This window comes from Rhinoderma darwinii, assembly GCF_050947455.1.
Source record: "Rhinoderma darwinii isolate aRhiDar2 chromosome 2 unlocalized genomic scaffold, aRhiDar2.hap1 SUPER_2_unloc_46, whole genome shotgun sequence".
NCBI lineage: Eukaryota > Metazoa > Chordata > Amphibia > Anura > Rhinodermatidae > Rhinoderma > Rhinoderma darwinii.
In genome coordinates this window covers 217,139-238,248 of record NW_027461714.1, presented here as the reverse complement: position 1 = coordinate 238,248, position 21,110 = coordinate 217,139, and the positions used below count along the sequence as shown (strand labels likewise).

Sequence of the window (21,110 nt, the reverse complement as noted above, 5' to 3'; positions counted from 1 at the left end):
ATAGTCCAGAGTACTCACCGGTCAAGGTTCATGAACGAGGTCCTGTGCACGCGATGCCCCTTTACGGGATCCGGCTGTGGTGAGTAGACGCGAGCACTGGCTTCTCCTGAGGAGGAGGCTGGGGCCAGCGCTTGCCGACTCGTGGCTGCGGCTGTCAGGGGGAGAACGGAGCTGACAGCCCGCAGCCACGGACATTACAAACTGCTTCACAGGCGAGACATCTAACGCATCTAAAGGTCCCCAGGAGCCAGCATGTTTCAGGGGGTTCATCTACAAAGTGGCTTCACACTAGTTTATCCTTCAGGCTTTTGCTTCTTCTGAATGTGATTTGGGGTCTCCCACCTATAGCTTGTCTAAGGTCTTCATCTTCCATTAATATTCCACAGTGCTTGTTAATTATTTCCCTTATTTCTATGTGAGAACCATCATATGTCCCTATGATGCGCATCATGTTGTCTTTCTGTTCTTTTGCTTTATTGGGTATCAGAAGGTCACATCTTTTCATTCCCACTGCATTGTTAAATGCTTCTTTCAGGATTCTCTTGGGGTATCCCCTCTGTAGAAACCTGTTTCTCAAATCCTCTGCTTGTAGTAAGTCTTCATGTTAGAACAGTTCCTCCTGAAGCGGAGGTATTGTCTCTTAGGTATACCATTTTTTTAGGGCATATGGTTGGGAGCTCTCCCACCTCAGGAGACTGTTTGTTGTGGTAGACTTTCTGAATACATCAGCTATAATCCTACCTTTATCCCCCCTTGAGATTCCCACATCCAAGAAGGCCAGGTTATCTGTATCACTCTCTGAGGTGAATCTAAGTCCTATTTGGTTAGTATTTAAGTCACGAATAAAGTCCCGGAATTCTTCTTGGTTACCTATCCATAGGATGAAAATATCATCAATGAATCTCAGCCATAGGCCTATTGATTCATGCCATTTGCTATTGGTATGTGCAAAGACTATATTTGCCTCCCACCAGCCCAGGAACAGGTTCACATATGAGGGGGCGCATGGGCTTCCCATAGCAGTGCCCCTGAGCTGGTGGAAGTAATGGTCCTTGAACAGAAATACATTTTTGGTCAAGTTGAACTCCAATAATTCCATAACAAATGCATTATGTGCAATAAGATGGTTTCCTCTCATTTTCAAAAAGTGGGAAACAGATTCCAATCCGAACTGGTGCTGAATTGAACTGTATAATGCTACAACATAAATGGAGACAAAAATCATGTTATTCTCCATGACTATGCCCTCTAGTTTTAGAAGTAAATCTGTAGTGTCTCTAATGTATGAAGGGTGACTCAGCACAAATGGGCGCAAGATTCTATCAATGTATATTCCTATGTTCTGGTTTAGGCTGTCAAACCCAGAGATTATAGGTCTCATCTTGAGAGGGTTAGTCCCTTTGTGTATCTTCGGAATTGTATAAAAAGTTGCCACTTTGGGATTTTCTTGGGATAGAAATTGGTGTTCCATTTTACTAACCCCTTCACGCAAAATCACGTAACTGTACGTGATGAGGGTTAAGGGGAAGTATGGAGCGAGCTCACGGGCTGAGCTCGCTCCATACACAGCGGGTGATGGCTGTTACACGCAGCCGACACCTCCCTGCAATGAGTGGAATCAAAGTTCACTTTGATTCCGCCCGTTTAACACCTTAAATGCCACAATCAATCACGACCGTGGCATTTAAAGTGTTAGAATCAGGGGGGCGCCCCCTCAAACTCGCGATCGCACCCCCCCGAGCGGCACGGTTTGCCGGTTACAACGGTTGCTATGGCAGTCTGGGGGCCGAACAAAAGCCCCAAGGTCCGCCATCTTTGTACTCTTTTGAAGCTCCGCCTGCAGGGCTTCAAAGGAGACTGTCAGAATCACGATATACTGCAATACATTAGTATTGCAGTATATCATGCAAGCGATCCAACAATCGCTGCTTCAAGTCTCCTAGGGGGACTAATAAAAAAAGTAAAAAAACAGTTAAATAAAGATTTTTGTTATGTTCTAAAAACAATAAAGTATCAAATGTTAAAAAAAAAAACCTTTTCACATTTTTCCACTAAATCAATGTTAAAAAAAATAAAAGTTAACATAACTGGTATTACCGCGTCCGTAAAAGTCTGAACTATGACAGTATAGCGTTGTTTAACCCGCTCGGTGAATGCTGTAAAAATATATATATATAAAACACGCAAATTGATGTTTTTTGGTCACATTAGCGCTCCAAAAAAATGAAATAGAAAATGATCAAAAGGTCACATATTCCCCAAAATGGTATGGGTGAAAACTACAGCTCGCCCCGCAAAACTTAAGCCCTCACATTGCTAAATTGATGGAAAAATAAAAAAGTTATGGCTCTCAGAATACGGCGACACAAAAGTTTTAGTAAATTTAGCAAATGGTTTTATTTTTTAAAAAGTGGTAAATCATAAAACAAAACATATAAATTTGGTATCGCCGTAATCTTATCAACCTGTAGAATAAGGTGAATATGTAGTTTTTAACGCCTGATGGACGCCGTAAAAACAAAACCCCCCAAAATATGACGTAATTACTGCTTTTTGCCCATTTCACCCCTCAAATATTTTTTTTTCAGCTTCCCAGTACATTATGCGGTACAATAAATGGTGCCATGAAAAACTACAACTTGTCCTGCAAAAATCAAGCCCTCGTATAGCTATATAGATGGAAAAATAAAAAAATGATAGCTTTTGAAATGTGGGGAGAAAGAAACAAAAGTGAAAATTTGAAAAAGGGCTACGTCCTGAAGGGGTTAATGATGTCATTCTGTAATGCCCTCTCCAGAATTATCCTCAGTTCTCCCATAAATATTTCCAAAGGGCTGCCTTGCAATCGATGATATGTTGCTGAGTCAAAGAGAATTGTGTTGCACATATCTAGATAGGGGCCCGTGTCCATCACCACTACGTTACCCCCTTTGTCAGAAGGTTTTATTGTTATTTTTTTATTTGCCGATAGATTATTCAGAGTTCTAGATTCCTCCCTTGTCATATTTCTATGTATAGGTTCCTGGCCTTCAAGAGCCCTTAGATCCTCCTCTACTAGTCTCCTGAAAATCTCTATATTTGGGTTATTACATATTGGTGGCATTTTGGTACTTGTCGATCTTAGATTAGTGAAAGGTCCCTTGCTTCTGTCTCTGATATTATCTTCCAAGAGATCTACAACGTCATTTGCTGTGTCTAGATCAACAGGATCCAAATGAAAGTCCTGACAGGTCCTTTTATTTTTCTCACAAAAAAATTTATGCCAGTGCAGTTTTCTGGAGAATAGGGCTATGTCCTTGGTCCAGACGAAGGAGTCAAATTTCTCCGTCAGGACAAAGGACAGGTCCCTCTCCAGGACCTGTATTTGAATTTGAGTGAGGGGATGTGTAGAGAGATTGATCACTTCATTTTTAGTAATGGTGTTAGAATTGTTTGGTGTCACTTAGTGTATTCACAGAGGGAGGGGGCTCCTTCTGTCAACCCATCGGCGGCCTGCGAACACAATCGCTGGCCGCTGATGGGTTGCCATGGCAGTCGGGGGCCTAACAAAGGCCCTCAGACGTGCCCTGGCTACATGCCCATTCGGCCGCGCCAGAGGCATGGCCTAATACACCCTTCAACATTGAAATCGCAACATTAAAGGTAATGTGTCGCTAGAAAAACATTTTTTTTTTTTAGCTAAACAGTTAGTGTGTAGGTGATTAGACATTGTTCTAATTTTTTTATTTTTTTCACGAGTCAGGAAATATTATAAATTAGATTCTAATTTATAATATTTCCCAGCACTGGTCACTAGATGGAGCAATTCCCAAAATTGCAGCATTGCATGTGGTAAAGCAACTACATTGCTTTATGCTGCAAAATTTGAGAAAACTCACTCGCTCTAGTGAGCTCTCAGAACCCCCCTCCTTTATCCTGGCTAGTGCCGGGAGAAACGAGGGGATTGAACGGTCAAACCTCCTACACTGTGTGTCGCCATTTTTTGAGCTAACACACAGTGTAGTAGGTTAACATACAGTAGTAAACACACACTGAAACACGAACATACATAGAAATAACTTACCTGCTCCTGCCGCCGCCGCTCCCTCCGGTCCGTCCGCTCCGTCTGCTACCGCCGCTCCAACTGCACAAGTCCGGAAGCCGCGACCGGAAGTAGTAATCTTACTGTCCGGCCGCGACTTCCGGTCCACAGGAAAATGGCGCCGGACGTCGCACAGTTCAACTTGGACTGTGTGGGAGCGGCGCATGCGCCGTTCCCACACAGACGGCGTACAGCATAGTGGATGGAACGGGCCCCGTTCGCATTCACTATGGGACTGTAGCTGCCGTATTCCATGTCTGTATGTGTCATTAATCGACACATACAGAAATGGTAAAAAAAAATGGCAGCCCCCATAGTGAAGAAAAAGTGAAAAAATAAAAAAAAATAAAACACAAATCGGAGTAAGGGCTCAATAGCAAGTCCATGAACCCGTAATATGCTACATCGGCTTTACGGAAAAAGCTTTTATGTACCCTGTATACATTGAAGCTGTATCTTGCGGTCAAAGATGAATCTGTCAGGTCTCGGTGAACGCTGGTCTTGTGTGTCTCTAACACTCAGGTCCAGCTATTATCAATCACATCTAAGTTCATGAAATTAGATGTAATTGATAATAGCTGGATCTTACAAAAGGTTAAAGAAAAGATTGTTGAGAGTTTGCACGATGCTAAACATGTATTTAAATAGGCTGCTGATAAACACCGGAAAGCTAATTTTCGCTCAAATTGATGAAGTCCTGTTCATTTAAATCTTCCTAAATCTATGAATGTGCATCCTGCTTTTTTGATGCAAAATGTTCATGCTTCTAAACTTACAAAAGAATTTAATCAGAGATAACCTAAAAAAAACAAAAACAAAAGCCCCTAGGGCGTCCAGAGGACATCTTGGAAAAAAGGGAGCATTGATAGAATTTGAACCCAGAAACTTCTGCGTCTCAGGCAGTAGCTCTTCTCTTTCAGCCATCTGAAAGTTTGGACAGCTCCACTGCTGAATCTGTTGTCCAGGTTCTCTTGATTCCTGCCTCTCTGGATTTCTTGCCTTGATTGCTTGATTTGTCTCAGAGGTAAGACTTAATTGGAGCCTATAAAAATCATGATGAACTGCAGTACATTATTACTGCAGTATATCATGCAAGTGATCCAATAATCGCTGGTTCAAGTCCCCTAGGGGAACTAAAATAAAATAGAGTTAAATAAAGATTTTTTGTATAAAAAATAAAAATATTAAAAAAACACCATTCTCATTTTCCCCCAAATGCAAAGTAAAAAAAAAATTAACATAGCTGGTATCGGCGCTTACATAAATGTACGAACTTCTAACATATAACATTATTTAACCAGCACAATGAACACAGTACAACAAAAAAAAATGTAAAGCACCAGAATCGCTGTTTTTTGATCACCTCATCTCCCACAAAAAATGAATTAAAAAGTGATCAAAAAGTCTTATGTACCTCAAAATGGTATGAATAAAAACGAAAGCTCGCTCCGCAAAAAACAAGCCCCATTTCTATTAAATTATATGATAACAACGGCAATTTGTATACATGAGAAGCTGCAATACCAGACGTAACATACCAGATGGACAGGAGTGGAGCTATTTCTGGGAAGCATCTAAGTCTATACAACCCCTTTATGGGGGAAGCTTCTAAGCTGCGCAGCCACACTGCCATGCAGCTTTATGGGGTTTTTCCAAGTTAAAACGTGTATGTGTTAATGCTTTTAACTTATAAATGTAAATACATTTGTAATGTACTTCCAGTTTCCAAATTCGCCCAGTTTCCAAATTCGCCCCGTTTCCAGATGCTGCCGTGGGGCACATGCCTGGTGACGTCACTCTTATCATCAAATAACTTCCGGGTATACGACACGTCACTAGTGACGTGCCGTGTATGGGCTATTTTGAAATACAGCCTGTACCCCGCATGCGCGTTACTGGCTGTATAATAGAACAGCCCATACATGGCACATCGCTAGTGACTAGTTGTATACCCGGAAGGAAATTGATGATCAACACAGCGGCCAGAGAGTGACGTCCCCAGGCATGTGCCCCACGCCAGTATCTGGAAAAGGGGCCAATTTGGAAACAGTAAATACATTACAATTGGATTTGCATTCATAAGTTAAAAGCATTAACACAAACACATTTTAACTCTGGAAACCCCTTTAAGGATAGGGCTACATGGCAACTTTAGCTGCGACACAGGTCGCTGTGTGCCCCTGTGTGAATCGCACGTAATTAAAGTGAATTTGGCTGTGTTGGGACCTACTGGTTAGGGTCAGGGTCGCGGCAACCTGCGGTTTGCAATTCATCCAAATTCATTTAAATTATTTGCAATACAGAGGCACACAGCAATATTTGGCCATGCAACCGGTGTCACTGCCAAAAGTCGCCCTGTAGCCCTAGCTTAGAGGAAAAATTGCTTAGGAATAATACATGGGCTATACCATTCTACTGTGCAGAGACAAGAGTGTACTACACTCATGACTGAACTGATGTTATAGTACAGTGCAGAATTAGTGGTTTATTAAAATAATGACACGTTGTCCAGGTCCAGGGGCAGCAAAGTATCCTCAATAACCTTACCTTTATGCAGTTTAGCCATTGGTATGATGTTGTTACTTATAAACTGCCTTCTTTATCTTCTGCCAGTTATAATGAACCCTGTGTGTTTTGTCTGATAGAACCTTATTCTATATGGCTTGGCATTCATCCAGTTGTTTTTGGCAAATATGAGACGAGCATTAATGCTACTCTAAGTAAGTAGAAGTGTTTCCTTTCTACTCTTCCAAGAATCACATTTTTGGCCAGTCTCTTCCTTGTGAATTCCTGAACACTTGTAAAGGATCTGCCAGGCACAACTTCTGTGGATACGCCCATAGGCAATCAGTCTGCACCTGAGTTTATGTCTCTGAGACTGACTCCAGCTTCCACCACTCAGGCTGGCAGGCTTAGGAGTGGGAGAGCCTATCGCAGCCTGGCGAGACGGAGCTAGCTTTCGCCCTCTGTCTATTTATACCTGCCTTTCCTGTTCCTCCTTGCTTGTGATTCTTCTCTTGTGGTTTCCTGGCCCTGCTACAGCTTCTGACTATTTGATCCTGCTACATACTGACCCTGGCTTACTGACTACTCTCCTGCTCTGCGTTTGGTACCTCGTACACTCCTGGTTTGACTCGGCTCGTTCACCACTCTTGTTGCTCACGGTGTTGCCGTGGGCAACTGCCCCTTTTCCCTTAGCTTTGTTACCCTTGTCTGTTTGTCTCGTTCACTTACTGAGCGTAGGGACCGCCGCCCAGTTGTACCCCGTCGCCTAGGGCGGGTCGTTGCAAGTAGGCAGGGACAGAGTGGCGGGTAGATTAGGGCTCACTTGTCCGTTTCCCTACCCCCATCATTACATAATCACAAGCCTCACTACCTAGTCTACCCTGGTCCCTGACTCTACTATGGACCCCCTTGAGACCCTGGCCCAGCAAATGCAGGGTCTCTCCCTACAGTTCCAGGCCCTGGCTCAGAGGGTCAACCAGCCTGACGCTACCATGGTAGTGCCCCTCACCTCACCTCTTGAACCCCACCTCAAGTTGCCTGACCGGTTCTCAGGGGACCGGAAGACTTTTCTCTCCTTTCGGGAGAGTTGAAGGCTCTACTTTCGCTTAAAACCTCACTCCTCAGGTTCTGAGAGCCAGCGGGTGGGTATAATTATGTCCCGGCTCCAGGAAGGGCCCCAAGAGTGGGCCTTCTCCTTGGCTCCCTCGAGGAAACCTCCTGTTCCCGTTCTCACCCCTGAGGGGGTGGAATTCGAGGTGGCCAAGATTGTGGACAGCAGGATGGTCCAAGGCTCCCTCAAGTACCTGGTCCATTGGAGAGGATACGGGCCTGAGGAGAGGACTTGGGTACCCGCCCGGGATGTTCACGCTGGGGTATTGGTCAGGAAGTTCCACCTCCGTTTCCCCAATAAACCAGGTCCACTTAGAAAGGGTCCGGTGGCCCTCATAAAAGGGGGGGTACTGTAAAGGATCTGCCAGGCACAACTTCTGTGGATACGCCCATAGGCAATCAGTCTGCACCTGAGTCTATGTCTCTGAGACTGACTCCAGCTTCCACCACTCAGGCTGGCAGGCTTAGGAGTGGGAGAGCCTATCGCAGCCTGGCCAGACGGAGCTAGCTTCCGCCCTCTGTCTATTTATACCTGCCTTTCCTGTTCCTCCTTGCTTGTGATTCTTCTCTTGTGGTTTCCCGGCCCAGCTACAGCTTCTGACTATTTGATCCTGCTCCATACTGACCCTGGCTTACTGACTACTCTCCTGCTCTGCGTTTGGTACCTCGTACACTCCTGGTTTGACTCGGCTCGTTCACCACTCTTGTTGCTCACGGTGTTGCCGTGGGCAACTGCCCCTTTTCCATTAGCTTTGTTACCCTTGTCTGTTTGTCTCGTTCACTTACTGAGCGTAGGGACCGCCGCCCAGTTGTACCCCGTCGCCTAGGGCGGGTCGTTGCAAGTAGGCAGGGACAGAGTGGCGGGTAGATTAGGGCTCACTTGTCCATTTCCCTACCCCCATCATTACAACACTTTTGTTCTTTTGATGTCCTTCTTAGAGTGTTTCATAATTAAGTATTGTTATGTCTTGGACTCATGAAGACGCTGCAGTTATAGCAAAACATGTCATGCCTAGGGACACTAATACTATTTTATGTATCTACACATAATGCTCCACTTATTACTAGAGGGAACCCATGTCCCATGAAAAATATGATGTTACTTTGAACTGGCTCGCGTTCTATAAAATTGTATATAAGTTTCAATTAGTAGCTTCTATATTTTGACTTGAATATATTCTAAAGAGAATAAATAACTTGAACTAGGGTGTTTAATGTGCAACATGGTCCCAAGTTATCATATAATAATAAAAATTATCAAGTGCTCTATTATCATACATGAGGATATATTTAATAGAAACCACAGCGTAAAAGGATGAGTCTTTCTATCTTGAAGCAGCGGATAAATAGAACTTAAAGGGACTATTCGGACACGGGGCGGTTTTTCGTACTGATGACCTATCCATAGGATAGGTCATCAGTATATGATCGGTGGATGTCCATGCCGGAAGCAGATGGCTCCGGTCACAATATAGTGGCGAGCTGCGGTTCTGCAGCTCTGCACCTATTCAAATGAATAGGAGCAGTGTTGGAGGACTTCAGTACAGCCACTTTACAGTGTACGGAGCCATCTGCTTCCGCCACTGGCCACTGCATAACATCCGGTGACCGGAGGCAGCGGAGCAACAAATCTGTGCGGGGTCCATGTGTCCATGATCATATACTGATGACCTATCCCGTGGATAGATCATCAGGATGATAAACTGACCCGTGCCCAGACAACCCCTTTAAGATTTCTTCTGGTAAGTTTTCCAAAATATAAATGCTCTATACAGGCTACAAACTCTGAGATTCACACATTAAATGGCAGCTGATCCTGTTTACTACTCAGGGTCAGGAACTAATTATTTCTCCTTTAGTGTGTATTGTCTCTTCCGTTATGAGCGTTTTTCTTTTTTTCCCCTGATTGAACTTGAAGGACATTTATGCGAATGTATTCGCATGCATTATTATTCAGGTGCTACATTATTTTTGTAATAATCATTTTCAGCTCCAATATCAGTGTTCTAAATATCTAAAAGATGTATGCAAATTATTATATGTAGACATTCTGGGAATTATTATATGTTATTGGGTTACAGGGTCCAAAAACTATATTTTTAACCCTTCAATATTGAATGGCCAGTATTATTACTCATTTGACTTAAGGGGGTTTTCCAAGATTGTAACATTGATAGGCCAGTAATATCTACTAGTAATTACTGATAGGCCAGTAATATCTAATTACTAGGGGTCCGAACCCTGGCACCCACATGATCAGCTGAATGATGGGCCACAGTTCAGTTCTATTCAAGTGAATGGGACTGAGCTGTAGAACAAGGCATAGCCATAACCATGTATGGCGGTGTGCCTGGGTAAACAATAAAGGGGACGTGGAACTTAATAGAGAGCAGCGGCCCCATCATTTAGAAGGGGTGCCAAGAGTCGGACTCCCAGCAATCATATATTGATGACCTATCCTAGGAATAGGCCATCAATATTACTGTACAGGAAAACCCCTTTAACACCAAGGGAAGAATCCTTATGGTTTCAACAAGAATTTACCTGAAGGTTAGCCTCTGTCCAAATTCTTTTTTTAAAAGGTTTATTTTGTAGTATTGTCGCAGGGCTCTTGACATCTTCTCATAGGTCATGTTTGGTCGATTCTGCAGGAAATAAGTAAAATTATTTATTCTCACTATGTTTATGGGCTATTTTTTTCAACTTGTGATAATATTCTGCTGCAAGAAGTGGCCTTTTTTTAAATCATATAAATAAAATGTATCATAACCAATGTGGCACTGATAATGTCAAACATCTTGTGATTTACTAAGAGACAGTAAAACACAAAGAGCTGTCTAGTTGCTGTTAAAACATGTATAAAAGACTAAAATTGGGACAACTTTTCATTGCTTGTTCTTTATTATAACTACTAATTTAATTATTAAAATCCCTACAAATTTTAGGCTTAGGAATCCAGTGGATGGTCCTTAGTGCCTGCTAGCTATCTCTCTATGCATGTCATAAAGGTTGTCAATCATTGAGTCACTGCACCCGTTGAACTCCTAAGCCGAGAATGATAAACTGCAAGTTATAATTAATCTTATCCCACAAGAATATATATCAATCTACTCAACTCCTCCTGCTCTATAACATGATGCACTCAGATCAAACAGCATATATAATATGTATAGCATGATCGTTTCACTTTAATATATTGACTTTCCTGTAATAGGTTGCTGTGCCATTATCTAGGTACAATAGATACAATCACTGGTCAAGATCACAGGAACAGACGCAGAGGTCAGCGATACAAGTCGTAACACCGGAAGTCAGATCAGGTATAGTACAATGCTGGATCTAGGCAGAAATGACCTGATACTCTGGCACCTGTTGGTGCTCAGAGTGAAGCTTATATGGGCTGTCCTATAGTTAGGCATCATGTAACGTCAGGGGGGAGTTTATCAGAATTTAGGTAATGCCATGTACTAGCCACTAGAGGGAGTTCCAGATTGTATTTTGCATTCCAGCCACTAGAGGGAGCTCCGGCATGTATCCTCGCATTCCAGTCAGTAGAGGGAGCTCCTGCCCCGTCTCTGAAACCGTCTGCCCAGGTAAGTACGGACTGAGCATCATTTTGTGACAATACCCCCCTCCTTAGGGGTGGGCTCTGAACACGCCAAAACCGGTTTGTCGGGAAATTTCTTATAAAACTTCTTTAAAAGTTGAGGGACATGCACGTTCGAATTCTTGATCCAACAGCGCTCCTCAGGACCGTAGCCTTTCCAATTAATGAGGAAGTGCAAGATCCCCTTGGATAACTTGGAGTCCAAGATTTCATCCACTTCATATTCCTTATGCTGATCAACAGGGATGGAACTGGGAGGTGCCCGAGAGGACAAGAATCTATTGAGGACTACAGGCTTAAGGAGAGAGGCATGGAAGACATTTGGGATGCGTAGGAACAGAGGCAAGGACAAGCGGTAGGCTACTGGGTTTATTACTTGGGATATAATATACGGCCCGATGTAACGTGGGGCAAATTTCATAGTTTGCACTCTGAGTATGATAAAACGAGTGGACAACTAGACTCTGTTCCCTGGTCCTCATCTTGGAACTTTGTGTCTTTCATCCGCCTGGGATTTGTACCTGGCAGATGCTTTCTGAAGATTAGTCTTTACCTGAGACCAGATGTCCGAGAATTCTCGGATGCAGGAATCCGCAGCTGGGACATCAGAGATGGGAAGAGCTGGAAAAGTGGGAAGGCGTGGATGCTTCTGATAGTTGATGAAGAATGGGGACTCAGATGACGATTCGTGGAACAGATTGTTATGTGCGAAATCTGCCCACGGTAGGAGGTCTACCCAGTTGTCTTAAGCTGGAGAGAGGTAGAGTCTTATAAATTTCTCAAGGTCTTGGTTTACCCTCTCTGTCTGTCTGTTGGACTGTGGGAGGTTGGCTGAGGAGAAATTGAGCTTAGCTCCCATTATTTTACAGATAGCTTGCCAGAACCGTGATGTAAATTGAAACCCTGGGTCAGACACAATCTCTTGAGGGCAGCTATGAAGACAGAAAATGTCTCTGATAAAAATAGAAGCCAGGACAGCCGCTGAGGGTAAGCCTTTCAAAGGGGTGAAATGCGCCATTTTGGAAGATTCGGTCTACCACGACCTAGATGGTATTGTACCCTTTAGATGGTGGGAGATAGGTAACAAAATCCATTGAGATGTGGGTCCATGGTTCTTAATAGTTGGCAAACCCCACGAAGCTCTGAACGGCCTTTAGCCCAGTGGGTTGAGGCCAGTCTTGAATAGCCTGGACCTTGACTGGATCCATCTTGAGTCTGGTGCCCGACAGAATGTATCCCAGAAACGGAACGGAGGATTGTTCGAAGTGACACTTCTCCAGTTTACAATAAAGTTGATAGTCTCTCAGTCGGGTTAGGACATGGCGCACGTGGTTGCGGTGATCCGAAAGGGAACGGGAAAAGATCATGTTGTCCAGATAAATGACAACGAAGTGGTACAGCATGTCCCGGAAAATCTCATTTATGAAACTCTGGAACACTGCGGGCGAATTACTCAGGCCGAAGGGCATGACTAAGTACTCGTAATGGCCATCCCTGGTGTTAAAGGCTGTCTTCCATTCAACGCCAGACGATGCGGATGAGATTGTAAGCGCCTCACAGATCGAGCTTAGTGAACACTGTTGCACCATGTATCCGGTCAAATAACTTGGAGAGCAAAGGGAGTGGATACTTATTCTTGACAGTGATCTCGCTCAATTCTCGATAGTCAATACATGGGCGAAGACCACCGTCTTTTTTTTTCCACGAAGAAAGACACTGCGCCAGCTGGAGAAGAGGAATGTCAGATAAACCCCCATTCAAGATACTCCTGGATATATTCAGACATAGCTTGAGTTTCGGTTAGCGAGAGAGGGTAGGTCTGCCCACGAGGAGGAGTTCTATTGGGGAGCAAGTCAATAGTGCAGTCCCAGGGACGATGGGGAGGAAGTTTCTCTGCTTGAGACTTTCTGAAGTCATCTGTGAAGGAAGAGTACTGCGGGGGATGATACCCTCAAGCTTTCAGGTGCACAGAGGAATCAGTTGTCTAAGAGGGGTCACCTTCTTCAAACAGGACGAGTGACACTTAGAACTCCAAGATACAATTTCCCGTGTCTGCCAATCGATATGTGGGGCGTGAATTTGCAACCATAGTATCCCAAGATAACTGGACTGATGGTTTTAGGGACCACAAGAAAGTCAATAAATTCCTGATGCAGGACTCCCACATTCATGAAGAGTGATTTGGTACGGGCCTGGATAGCCTCATCTGGCAGCCGATTTCCATCGATGCCCGCCAGAGAAAAGGGACCAGAAAGTAATTTAATCTGAATTTTCCTCACAGATACAAGAGCTGAGGTGATAAAGCTCCAGAGCCTAGGAAGGCAGAGATGTGTTTAATCCCTACGGGTGTGTGCAGGAGCACTGGGATAGTGAAGCACGATGTCTCTTTTTTCTGTACAGGAGAGAAGCACAGAGGACTTAGAACAAGCTCTCCTTCCTTGTCTAGATTCTGGAGTTTCCTGACCTATTGGGACAGGAAGCTAATAGGTGCCTGGGTGCAGTGCAATACAGGCACATTCATTCTGTTCTCACGTTCCTCCGGGGACAATTTTGCACGCCCAAACTGCATTGGTTCTTCTGGGGGAACCTCAGGTGCTTGGAACTTTGGAGCCAACTTGAAATTGAAACATCTGGATCTCCGCTGCTCAATAGCTCACTCTCGGAAACGGATATCTACTTTGTTACATAGTGAAATCAACTCGTCCAATGAAGGAGGTAGTTCACGAGAGAACAATTCATCCTTAATCGGATTGGACAACCCCTGCCAGAAAACTGCCATCAGAGCCTCGTTGTTCCACTTCAGTTCAGAGGCTAAAGTCCGAAACCGGACCACATACTGGACAATGGTCATGGATTCCTGACGGAGACGTAGCAAGGAGGCTGCGGCAGATGACACTCTTCCCGGTTCAGCAAAAATCTTCTGGAAGGTGTCAAGATAGGCCTGACAGTTGTATAATACAGGGTCATTTTGTTCCCACAAAGGAGAGGCTCATGCCAAGGCCTGTCCGGAAAGCAGGGAGATAATGAAGGCCACTTCGGCTTTGTCAGAGGAAAAATTTCCCGGAAGTAACCCAAAATGGATAGAACACTGGTTCAGGAACTTTTTAGGAGGAAGGATGGGATTCCTTTTTGCCAGTTTCTAGAAGCGCTTAAAATCACTGAGGCGTCGATACAAAAAAAAACCCCGATTTTCACCAGGGATCGCCGCAAGGTTGTTTGGACTTTGGTGCCGGGAATCTGCAGATCGCTCCCTTTAAAATAAGTGGCCTTGAACAGTGCAGATGTTACCACGGATGCAGCCTAGGATCAGGATACAATAGTGTGGTTAGGATCACAGGCACAGATGCAGAGGTCAGAGATACATGCAGAGTCGTAACACAGGAAGTCAGTTCAGGTATAGTACAATGCTGGAGCTAGGTAGAAATTACCTGGTACTCTGGCACCTGTTGGTGCTCAGAGAGAGGCTTATATGGGCTGTCCTATAGTTAGGCGTCATGTGATGTCCGGGGGGAGTTTACCAGAGTTGAGGTAATGCCATGTAATGGAGGTGAACAATGAAAGATGTATCCAGCACTCGGTATAAAAGTTAAATGGTTTATTCGGTCATCTTAAAACAGAAGGTTTAAAACAAAGATCCCGGGACCACGCTTACGCGTTTCAGACCGCTAGGGTCCTTAGTCAAAGCTACAATGCCATGTACTAGCCACTAGAGGGAGTTCTAGATTGTATTTTGCATTCCAGCCACTAGAGGGAGCTCCGGCATGTATCCTCGCATTCCAGCCACTAGAGGGAGCTCCTGCCCCGTCTCTGAAACCATCTTCCCAGGTAAGTACGGACTGAGCGTTGTTTTGTGACATGCAGCAAGCTGGAATATGGAATAGCCATAATTGGGTTAGGATTCCCAGGGCCCAGTCCCCAGGATAGTCTCCAAATGATGGCTAGGCTACAGATGAAGTAGTCAGTGGCGTAGCTATAGGGGTCGCAGCGGTCACAGTTGCGATCGGGCCCCTAAGCCTGGGGGGCCCACGGGCCTCCGTTGCCATACAGCATGCTTGTTAAATTAATTTTCTGTGCCGTGAAGCCGGTACTTCCTGGTTACGGTCACATGGTACACTTAATGTACCATGTGACCGTGTTGTCACGTGACACGTCTTCCAGCCAGTGCAGTGGAAGAGCCGGTGCGGAGGCCTCCAGGTGAGCTGCAGAGTCTGTATTGTAACGTATTGTGTTGTGTTGTATTGTGTTAGCTTGTAATGTATTGTAATGTAATGTATTGTAATGTATTGTGTTGCCTTGTAATGTATTGTGTTGTATTGTGCTGTTTGCGTGGAGAGGGGGGCCCATTAAATGACAGCCCCCCTCCTCTCTCCACCGCAAACTGCACAATACAACATAATACATTACACACTGTGAGTCGCGTCCCCTTTGGGATTCGTGTGAAGACCTCCGGGGGGTCGCGAGTCACTCACCGAGGTCCTGGTTCCATTCAATGCTGGAGCAAGGAGCTGACGTCTCCTTGATCCAGCACTTACTGTCCCCTGAGCTGCTCGACGCAGGCTGGCGAGATGTAGCGACATTATCGCGCCTGTCTGCACTGAGTCACTCATAGCACACACCGGAGGAGGCGAAGGATGCGGGGGGGCTGATATTGCAGGGGGGAGCATTATACTGCATGGGGGCTGATATGGCATGGGTGCTGATAAGATGGGGGGGCATTATACTGCATGGGAGCTGATAAGGGGGAATTATACTGTGTGGGGGCTGATATGGGGGGTATTATACTGCATGGGGGCTGATATGGGGGAATTATACTGTATGGGGGGCTGATATGGGGGGCATTATACTGTATGGGTAGCTCATATGGCGGCATTATACTGTATGGGGAGCTTATATGGGGGGCATTATAATGTATGGGAAGCTCATATGGGGGCATTATACTGTATGGGGAGCTCATGTGGGGGACATTTTACTGTATGGGGAGCAGATATGGGGGCATTATACTGTATGGGGAGCTCATATGGGGGGCATTATACTGTATGGGAAGCTCATATGGGGGAATTATACTGTATGGGGAGCTCATATGGGGGCATTTTACTGTATGGGGGCTGATATGGGGGGCATTATACTGTATGGGGAGCTGATATGAGAGGCATTATACTGTATGGGAGCAGATATAGAGGAGCATTATACTGTATGGGGAGCTCATATGGGGGGCATTATACTGTATGGGGAGTTCATATGGGGGGGCATTATACTGTATGGGAAGCTCATATGGGGGGCATTGTACTGTATGGAGAGCTGGTATGGGGGCATTTTACTGTATGGGGAGCTGATATGTGGGGCATTATACTTTATGGGGAGCTGACATGGGGGTCATTATACTGCATGGGGGCTGATATGGGCGGCACTATAATGTATCGGGGCAGCTATGTGGGGCATTATACTGTGAGGGCTGATATGGGGAGCATTATACAGTATGGGGCTGTTATGGGGGGGCATTATACGTTATGGGACATTATATTGTGTGGGGGTAGCTATGAGAGCATTATATTGTGTGGGGGTAGCTATGGGAGCATTATACTATGGGGGCTGTTGGGCAAGGCGTTTGGGCACAGGCACGCGCAGGGGTCTGATGATGGTGGTGTTGGGGAGGGGTAGGGGGGCCCAAGCTGAATTTTTGCACCCGGGCCCATGAGCCTTTAGCTACGCCCCTGGAAGTAGTACAATCGACAGAGGGATAAGCCACGGTCATTTGTACGCAGAGTTCGGTACACAGGGGCGAGAGATCAGCTGTAGCTAAACGTATGCAGAGTTCAGTACACAGGAAAACAATGGACGTTAAACGCACAGTAGCTGGATTACTGGCAAGCCAAAATAATCAGGCACAGGAAGTACAAAGTTGTGGGTAAATATAGGGCAGCAAATACTGTGATTGGCCACATAGCAGGTGCAATCCATAACAAATCACCAAGATCAGCAAACACATGGCTGGAACAAGGATAGAACAAGCAAGGATCTCTGTAGCAGACCGGTGGATGCTGTAAAGCAAGAATGGAGAGTCCAGAGTTCAAATCCAGGAAGTTCAGTTCCTGACGTTAGGTGATGTTCTGACTTCTATACCACAATTAATATCACATGAAGAGTACATTCTTGTATCTAAGTCTCTGAATGCTTTTCGGCATACAGATTTTACATAGAGGGGAATGTTTTTATAAACTGCACATTTTTTAGGCAGATTGCAATTTTTTTAAACTGCCGGTCCTATTTCATGCATTTTATGGCTTTGATGAATGCAGTCTTTGTACTGCTGCAGTGTTGTTGCTATGTACTATGCAACTATTGTTAGGTAGAGATAAGCGAATGGATACACTTAGGCTAGATTCACACGAGCACATTACGTCCGTAATGGACGGAACGTATTTCGTCCGCAAGTCCCGGACTGAACACAGTGCAGGGAGCCGGGCTCCTAGCATCATAGTTATGTACGATGTAAGGAGTCCCTGTCTCACTGAAGGACAACTGTCCTGTACTGAAAACATGATTACAGTACGGGACAGTTGTCCGGCAGCGAGGCAGGGGCTCCTAGCATCGTACATAACTATGATGCTAGGAGCCCGGCTCCCTGCACTGTGTTCGGTCCGGGACTTCCGGCCAAAATACGTTCCGTCCATTATGGACGTAACATGGTCGTGTGAATCCAGCCTAAATGCGAGATTCTAAGCAAAATTAAGCAGTTTAAGAGGTTCACCAAACAATCTCTGTATTACTGGCAGCAAATTGCAAATGAAAGTAGCGATATCAGCAAAAAAAAATTCACAGCATGTGATGGCATGTGCCCAGAACACTATTTAAGACCCTGTATTGTGTTTCGGGTGTCATTTCTAACCTCTATAGTGTACAGACTGCCTGTAACGGTTAGTCAGTAAGGCTCTGTTCACATATGCGTTCCGTGTTCCGTTGTTCAGCTCGATTAAAGGAGCAGAACAATAAGAATACAGGAAGCGCCTAATCTGTTGCCTGATGGAAACCAACAGCGCCAGACTGGACCCATTGACTTAATGAGTGCCGTCGGGTTTCCATCTACATTTTGTCTATATACCAGACAATAATTTTTGTAGTAAGCAGCTGACGCCAGTGGTTGCCCTGACTTTGTGTACACGCACAATTGCAGTAAGTGTTATTGGAGTCCCCTTGAGGCAATACATAAAATCAGATTTAGAAGCCAGCCAATGCAAATGATTGTCTGCACTTCAGACATTGTCAGGAGGATTCCTAAATTTCGTACCCTCACTGTCCCAAATATCACAGTTGCCAGGAATTTATTGTACTTTAGAATTCTCCACATAATTCACGCACCATAACAGTTCAAATGCTGAAAACTCCCTTTGTTTCCATCTTGTTAAACAACTTAACCTACCAGTAAACATTATTAAGTAATTATTGCCTGGTTGTGTTTACATTTATTTTTATGTTGGTAATACATTATATGGAAACTACCTTATGATTTCCCCAGAATGCGGCGAGCTTGTTTGGATCCACTATCCTAAAGATTTTCAGTTCTTTATCTTCCCACCGTATGGATGATTCATAGCGCTTGTCCTCAAGGAGCTTGTGCAAATAATCCCACAAGATCCTGCAACCTGGATTCACAATTACAGACTATTACTTTAATCAGTTTACTACAGACACCATAATATATTTTACTGACAATGGTCTATATGTGGTTAATAATGTATTTTTGTAATTGAAAACCACAAATTAGGAATTAAATTTGAATTGATGTTTAACAGATACATGCCATAAATATCTGATAGGTGCAAGTCCCACCTCTGGGACCCCCACCTATATTGATAATAGGGGTTCCTCGACACACATACTGCCTGGTGAGACGGCTACCAAGTTTGCTAAGTGGAGAGAGCCACGCATTTGCAGTGCCACTCCATTCATTCTTTACATGTTCTTAAGATAAGTGGGGTTTGCTGGGGTGAAACTTATACCTATTAGATCATCATGGCATATCCTGGGGATATGCCATAATTGTCTATGGTCCAGAGATTATAAAGTAAGGCTTAGAAAATAATAATATTATAATTCAAAAATATACATATAAAGAAAATGTATCATGACAAAATGACCTATTGTTTAAATCAAGTTTTTGTGTCAAACATGGTGGTGTGTAAACAGTGTTTTCGAATGAATCACAAATTGTTGCAGATCAATAGATTTATAAAATTCTCGCAGTATGACTTGAGAATACGGGCACTTCAAGCAATTTGATTTTCTTCAGTGCCGTCCTTACCGAGGCCGGTGAACCTAACAAGTATGCCTGATGTCCCACCAAATTGAGTTGCGCCAAAGTAACTGTTGTCTCTTAGCCTGTTCTGCCGTGCCACTGTCGTTCTCTGTGAGGTCACTCTTTGCCACAGCCTATCTCGCCTATGCACCAGCATGCGGTTGTACCAGTTATGTAGTATTGAGAACGCCATGCAACTCAGTAGGTTCTCATAGCCGTTACGACACTACCTATAAGGTGATTCCAACTGCCCACATTTCTCCGGACAATACATGAGTACAGTTCCCACGTCATGAAGTGGCACACACAGTCTTTAGTCCAAGTCTGAGGCTTTAAGGAATCACTCTGAACAGTTACAATCAACAGTTGGCCAGTCTCTCACTCTAGGTTCAGCATGCTTTTGGGCACAGCCACGGCTGGTCAAATAGCAATGGCTCTCACTGAATTTCTCCAGCCTACCGGCAAATCTCACGCTAGCTGGGTGTGGCCTGCTGTCGTAAAATAAGCTCAGCAGTTCCTCTAACCCTCCACGAGCTCTCAGTCACACACACACACACACACACACACACACACACACCGACTCTACTTCCTGCAACCAGTTCCCTTATCTCACTTCCTCCTGGTGTCTGCTATGACATGTAGTGGCGATAGTTAATGTTAGAGTTTAACCTCTAAACACTAGGCTACACGCACACAATAACAAGGGTGGAAATAACAGGAACAGTCTCAATAATAAGGGTAAAAAAGCTAATCCCTTACATTTTTGTTTTATCATTTTCCATACAACAATCTATTACTATCAGTATCGAAAAAAAATATTGATCTTGCAGTTCTCACGCTGACCACTGAGCCTCACAATAGGCTAACACTTCTTGTTCTGCAGAGATCACTTTTCACAGGCAGGATTACAATCCTCCTAACCTTTTTCCCTCCCTGCACATGAACTCTGCACACAGAGCATGCCCACAACACTCTTCCATAGAAGTCAATGAGTGGTTTTCTGACTGGGTTTTCTATGTGGCTGCTGTAAAGCAAATCTCTAAAATGCTGTTCACAGCTCAGAGCAGGAACTCACCCCCATAATCATGTACAGAAAATAAAAATATAAACAATCAGAAAATAAAAACAGATTAGAAAAAAGGAATTTGTGTCAGTATACAGTTATGACTAGTAAAAAATAAAGTGATTAAATGTTTCTGGAGATTATCAGAACTGGACATATGTAAGATAAAGTATCATAGGAAGACTTGTTTTGAGACTTCCTGACATTAATTTCAGTAATGACCTACTTGAAGCCTCTCCACATCTTCCATTGACTGCTTTGAGCTATTTTAAAACGTTTTTGACATTCTCTATTTTCAGATTTACCCTTTATTTTTCTATCCATATAGTCAATGTGTTCTGCAGAGCTTTCATTATTTTGTGTTCCTTGTGTCCTTCAGAAAAGATTGAGAGGTACATCTTGGACATTATCCTCTGTAGCTGGTTTTGGAGATAATTGAGAATTCTCTGTT

At 44.2% G+C, this 21,110-nt stretch overlaps 1 protein-coding gene across 1 annotated transcript in view; it reads right to left on the bottom strand.

Moving 5' to 3' along the window:
• LOC142677673 (transcription factor ETV7-like) overlaps positions 1 to 21,065 on the bottom strand; it is a 66,988-nt gene extending 45,923 nt beyond the window's left edge. Inside the window, exons 1-3 of the mRNA XM_075847281.1 lie at positions 20,965 to 21,065; positions 18,801 to 18,943; positions 10,241 to 10,341 (exon numbers count right to left, since the gene is read on the bottom strand). Of these exons, the coding sequence (XP_075703396.1) occupies positions 10,241 to 10,341; positions 18,801 to 18,943; positions 20,965 to 20,983 (263 nt within the window). The 5' untranslated portion in view covers positions 20,984 to 21,065. The remainder of the gene's footprint in view (positions 1 to 10,240; positions 10,342 to 18,800; positions 18,944 to 20,964) is intronic.
• Positions 21,066 to 21,110: the final 45 nt, after the last annotated feature.